This window comes from Peromyscus eremicus, chromosome 3 (genome assembly GCF_949786415.1).
Source record: "Peromyscus eremicus chromosome 3, PerEre_H2_v1, whole genome shotgun sequence".
NCBI classification, from domain to species: Eukaryota; Metazoa; Chordata; class Mammalia; order Rodentia; family Cricetidae; genus Peromyscus; species Peromyscus eremicus.
This window is the reverse complement of record NC_081418.1, coordinates 99,909,671-99,915,343: the sequence shown is the minus strand read 5'-3', so window position 1 is coordinate 99,915,343 and position 5,673 is coordinate 99,909,671. Positions and strand designations below refer to the sequence as shown.

The following is a 5,673-nucleotide window of genomic DNA, read 5'->3' as shown; positions in this document are numbered from 1 at the left end:
GGTCTCGACAGCAGTTCCAAAAGGATACCAGAAGAAACACTGCCACACGGTGCCCAGTGACTCTCCTGTCACTTGTGCTTGGTTGTTGTCAGAGAAAATGTATTCTTTCTAGAATTAGAACAGGAAGGGCTTAGAAAACATGTGAATCGTGCTCGTCTTTGGCTAGAGAAGTGTCACCATCTGTGTGTCTCAATTCTACAAGTTGGATCATTCATATGATAGAAGTTTATTGGTTCACAGTTCTGGGGTATCTGGTTAGGGCCCCATCATGTGTCCTGACATGGTGGAGGCCGTTAGTGATGAGAAAGGAACTGGGCAGATCTCATCCTAGAGGTGATGCCCCTTAATGCTGTTATGACAGTGAAACTGGAGGGGCAGTTATTAACTTCATAGCAGGAATACAGATATTATTTAAAAAACTTTTTTTTGTGTGGTGCTAAGGTTTGAACCCCTTATACATACCAGGTGTCTTAGTTAGGGTTTCTATTGCTGGGAAGAGACACCATGACCACAGCAACTCTTATACAGGAAAACATTTAATTGGGGCTGGCTTACAGCTTCAGAGGGAAGCATGGTGGCATACAGGCAGATGTGCTGGAGAGGTAGCTGTGAGTTCTACATCTGGATCTGCAGGCAGCAGAAAGGGACAGTGAGCCAGTAGGCCTGGCTTGAGCTTCTGAGACCTCAAAGCCCACCTCCAGTGATACACTTCCTCCAACATTGCCATACCTACTCTAACAAGGCCATACCTTCTAATAGTGCCACTCCCTGGGAACCTCTGGGGGCCATTTTCTTTCAAACCACCACACTAGGCAAGCCTTTCTACTACTGATCTACATTCTCAGCCCCTACTGTTTTTTTTATATATTTAAAATTATTATTTAAAAATTGTTGAAAAGAACTTTGTATGTATGGGTAATTGGGTTGCATGTGTATCTGTGCATGCATGTGTGTGCCTAGTGCCTGCTGAGGCCAGAAAGGTGTCAGGTCCCCTGGAACTAGAGTTATAGACAGTTGTGAACTGTCATGTGGGTGCTGGAAATCGAACCTGGGTCCTCTGGAAGAGCTCAATGCTCTTAACCACTGAGCCATCTCTCTGGCCCTTAAAAATATTTAATTTAATTTAGTGTGTGTGTGTGTGTGTGTGTGTGTGTGTGTGTGTGTGTGTGTACATGAGCACAGGTGTCTGAATAGGCCAGGGGTGTCCAAGCCTCCTGAAGCTGGAGTTACAAGCAGTTATGAGCTGCCAAACATGGGTGCTGGCAACTGAACTCTAGTCCTCTGCAAGAACAGCATGTGCTCTTAACCACTGAGCCATCTCTCCAGCACTTTTATGTATTGTATAATTGTAAAAACTTTATAACAGGCAAAACACTCACGTGCATAAAATAAATAATTTTTTTTTTTTTTTGGTTTTTCGAGACAGGGTTTCTCTGTGTAGCTTTGCGCCTTTCCTGGAACTCGCTTTGGAGACCAGGCTGGCCTCGAACTCACAGAGATCCGCCTGCCTCTGCCTCCCGAGTGCTGGGATTAAAGGCATGCACCACCACCGCCCAGCAAAATAAGTAAATTTAAAAATATATGCATCATATAGTATTTTATTCATTTGCTCAGAAATGTACAACTCTGTTGCACCCTGTGCAAAGTTTTGTATAGCAACTGTACCTTCTTCCCAGAACTTCTGTCTTTCCATGTCGAAGCTGTTCCCTCCAATACTAATGGCCAGCCCCAGCACTTACATTCTGCGGTCTCTGTGAGTCTGACCCTTCTGGGGACTATGTCACCTTGATTCTTTAGTGCTTTTGTTTGTTTGTTTTTTTGGACAGGGCTTCAGTATGTAGCCCCGGATAGCTCGGAACTCACCTGGACTCATAGAGATCTGCCTGGTTCTGCCTTCCAAGTGCTGGGATTAAAAGTATGTGCCACCATGCCCAATTCCCTTTGTCTCCACTCATTATGTCTCAGTGCAGTACCTTGATCTTGGGTTTGCTAGCCTTGTGAGCTGTGAGAAATCAGTTACATTATCTAGCATCCCAGCTTTCCATTGCTGTGATGCTGGATAATCCGAGATAAGCCTGAGATGATCAACTCAAGAAGAAGAGGGGAGGGAGATGGCCATGGCAGTAAAATGTGCCATGCAAACAAAAGGACCCGAGTCTGAGTCCCCAGAAAGCATATCCCAGCAACGGAAGTGGCAGAGACAGGGGGATCTCTGGGGCTTGCTGGCCAAGTGATCTAGATGAGTTGGTGAGCTCCAGGTTTAGCGAGAGGCTCTGATTAAAAAAAAAATAAGGTTGAGAGTGGCTGAGAGACACCAGACATCAACTTCTGGCCTTCATATGCTTGTGCACACACTTGTACATACACACACACGTACAACCACATAACCCACATGCAGACACACAAAAGAAAAAAAAAAGAAATGCTTGGGTTGATGCTTTCAGTTTTTTTTTTTTTTAAAGATAAGGTCTCACATTGTGCTCTGGGCTAGGCTGGAACTCACTATGTAGCCCAGGCTGGCCTTGAACTTGCAGTGATCTTCTTGCTCCAGTTTACATAGTGCTGGGATTACAGGTATGGCCACCATGCCCTGCTCTTTTAAAAGTCTGATTTGATTGTCAACACTTAAAGAACATGTGGACAGTACCCTCTTCCTCTGGAGCTCAGGGTTAAAGGGGACTTTCTACTCAATGGTGCGGCTCCTTTGAGTGAAGCCCAGGTTGTCCAGTTGCCACGGTCCCCACCACTCTCCATTGTCTTTCTTCCTGAGCTCCTGGCTCTCACTCTTTACTGAGTCCTGTGGGCCAGTGTCCAGTTGTACACTATGCCCTCTTGACCTCTGGCTCATAGGCCCACAGGACTGGCACAGTTCTTAGCTCATAGGTAACTATGGCATTTCCATGAAAGATAGATATAGATGATAGATAGATAGGTGACAGATAGATAGATAGATGATAGATAGATAGATAGATGATAGATAGATGATAGATGACAGATAGATAGATGACAGATAGACAGATAGATGATAGATAGATGACAGATAGATGGATAGATGATAGATAGATAGATAGATAGATGATAGATAGATAGATGACAGATAGATGGATAGATGATAGATAGATAGATAGATAGATAGATGATAGATAGATGACAGATGGATAGATGATAGATAGATAGATAGATAGATAGATAGATAGATAGATAGATAGATAGATAGATTGATTGATTGATCAAGGTGTCCAGGATAAGAATCTGATGATTATTGCTTAGGACAGGATGGGACCCAGAATTTGGAAGCTGCTGGTGCCAGCACATGAGGAAAATTTTTTTCTCTTTTGCACTGAAGAAGCAGATAGACAAGTAGAGTTAAGGAAGTCAAGGGAGATGCAGGGAGCCCCCAAGCCTCCCATGCTGGAATGGAGGTCCCAGACCAATTGGGAAAAGCACCATGAAGATGCACCCTTTCCTCTGGATCACTCTGTCCTACCTGCTGCTCTGCCCTACCCACTGCTCTGCTTTCTGTGGAGCCTCGATGGGGCCTGCAACCCTGTGTCAAGTTGACCTGGGTCAAGTGAGGCTGCTGGCAGAAGCCATGGGAGCTGGTCCTAGGACCTGGCTCAGGACGCCCAGAGATTATGGAATTGGGGTGACTGGGTGGGAAACTTTAGGGAGAGAGAAGCCTCAATACCAGGTTAAAACAAAATGAACCCAGGTTTCTAGAAGCCAGACTTAAGAAAATTACTATTTTGTGCTCATACAAAAAGGCTATGCAGTGGGTTTATTGTTGTCTTTTAAAATTACATTTAAAATTACAGCATGAGTGTGGAGGTGAGATTCTGTTCTCTCCTATGATATGGATCCTGGGGATTGAACTCAGGTCTTCAGACTTGGCAGAAGCATCTTTGCCCACTCAGTGATCTCAGCAGCCCCTCCTTTGGGCTTTTGATAGCCTGGGCTGACTCAGGCTGGTGCTTCTGAGCACCGGGCTTAGATCTGGACTTCCAGCCTGGTTTCATGTGCTAGGCTCAATTCAGGGGCACTGGGAATGTGCTCAGCAGGCCAGCCAGCAGAACCAGGCCCAGCACAGTCACAGCTACCAGTGCCACATCCCACAAGATCCCTGAATAGGCCCAGGATGGTGGTAGCTTCCAGCCACAGCTACCTAGCTCATAGCCTGTCAGCTGGCCCAGTGGGCGCCTGGTGGCCAGGTCAGGGCTGGCACAGTACACATGTAGCAGGGCCTCAGGCATGTGGTCCTCCAGCCAGAGGCGCAGGTAGGTGAGGCTGCAGTCACAGTGCCAGGGGTTGTGTGTCACATCGAGGTTCCACAGCTGAGGCATGTGGTCGAAGGCACCCGGTGGCACTGAACGGAGGCTGTTGTTGGCCAGCAGGAGCTGGCGAGTGTGAGCTGGCAGGACAGGCAGGGCTGTGAGGCCTTGCCCCTCGCAGTTCACCTTTAACCCCATGGTTTCCAAGGCCTGGCAGGTACAGGGCCTTGGGCAGTCCTGGGTGGCTGTGGCCACAGGCCAGAGCAGAAACAGGAACCCCCAGGTAGTCATCCAGCAGGCAGGCTGTGGGCAGAGTAATGAAAGTGGGACCTGTCAGCCTGTTCCAGGATACCTATGCTGGACAAAGGTGTGTACTTTCTCTCCAGGCCTCTGGAGGGTGCCGGAGCTCTATGCTCTGGGATAGGCTGAAACTCACTATGCAGCCCAGGAAGTGTGGTAGAGAGGGACAAGGTCTTCCTGGTCTCTGGCAGATATCCCAGCCCCTGCTCAGATAAAGGAGCAGGTGACTGACTGCTAAGGGACTCCAGTCTTAGTCCCTGGCCACAGAGGCTAGGAAAGGTCCTTCCTGACTGTACCCAGTCCTTTGCCTGAGCCTGGAGTCAGGCCATGGAATGCGTTCTACACCTTGACCACTCTTTCATGATGCCTGATTCAAAAAACCTGCCGGGCTTTCAGAGTGACAGCACAGACGGGAAATCATACGGACCTGTCTAGAAAGCCGTTCATCTAGGCTAACGGCCAGAGCTGGGAAATGAAGGCCCAGAGAGGGGAAGCACTTGCCTAGGGTCACCCAGAAGTCCACGGCAGAGCGCAGAGTCAGGAAAATGTCTCAGGACCATCTGAGGCAGCCTCGTTTGCTGCCTTCCCTCCCAGATTAGGACTAGGGCCTTTGTTTCCCCTTCTCAAGCATTTGCTTTCCTACCAAGCCCCAACTCACAGCAGGCTTCGGGAGTGTTCATTGAATGACTCATGAGTCTTGATTCAGCCAAGTTGCGGGTTGACACCTTAGAGCAAATGTTCTCCCACATTCCATCTTTTAGTGGAGAGAGTCAAGAGAGAGACACAAGTGACCCCTCTCTTTCTGCCAGCTCCTCTGGAGTGGACACCAGGCAGGAGGTCCTGCTGGAAATAAGATCACTTACCTGTGAGGCCTTGGTTGGGACACACCTTCTGTGAGCTGGTGGCATCCTGGTTAAGGCGGTGGCGGTAGTGTGTGGGAGCTGTGGGAGCTGGCAGTGGTGGCACTGCCTGAGCGGAGGAAGGAAATGATGAAAATAGCCTGGCTTATCCCCGAAGTACAGCCCTGAGGGCCTATCTCAGAGGCAGGAGGCTCCCAGGGTCCCAGGGCCTTGGGCATGGAAATGCAGGCCAACTCCACTCTAAG

The 5,673-nt window shown here is 48.4% G+C and overlaps 1 protein-coding gene across 1 annotated transcript; it reads right to left on the bottom strand.

Annotated features, from left to right (window-relative positions):
- Positions 1-4,025: 4,025 nt before the first annotated feature.
- On the bottom strand, positions 4,026-4,559 carry Gp9 (glycoprotein IX platelet). The gene has a single exon (XM_059257088.1). The coding sequence runs from the start codon at positions 4,557-4,559 to the stop codon at positions 4,026-4,028; it is 534 nt and encodes a 177-aa protein (XP_059113071.1).
- Positions 4,560-5,673: the final 1,114 nt, after the last annotated feature.

Coding starts and splice junctions, on each gene's coding strand:
- Gp9 (XM_059257088.1), bottom strand. CDS start 4,559: ATGACTACCTGGGGGTTCCTGTTTCTGCTCTGGCCTGTGGCCACAGCC.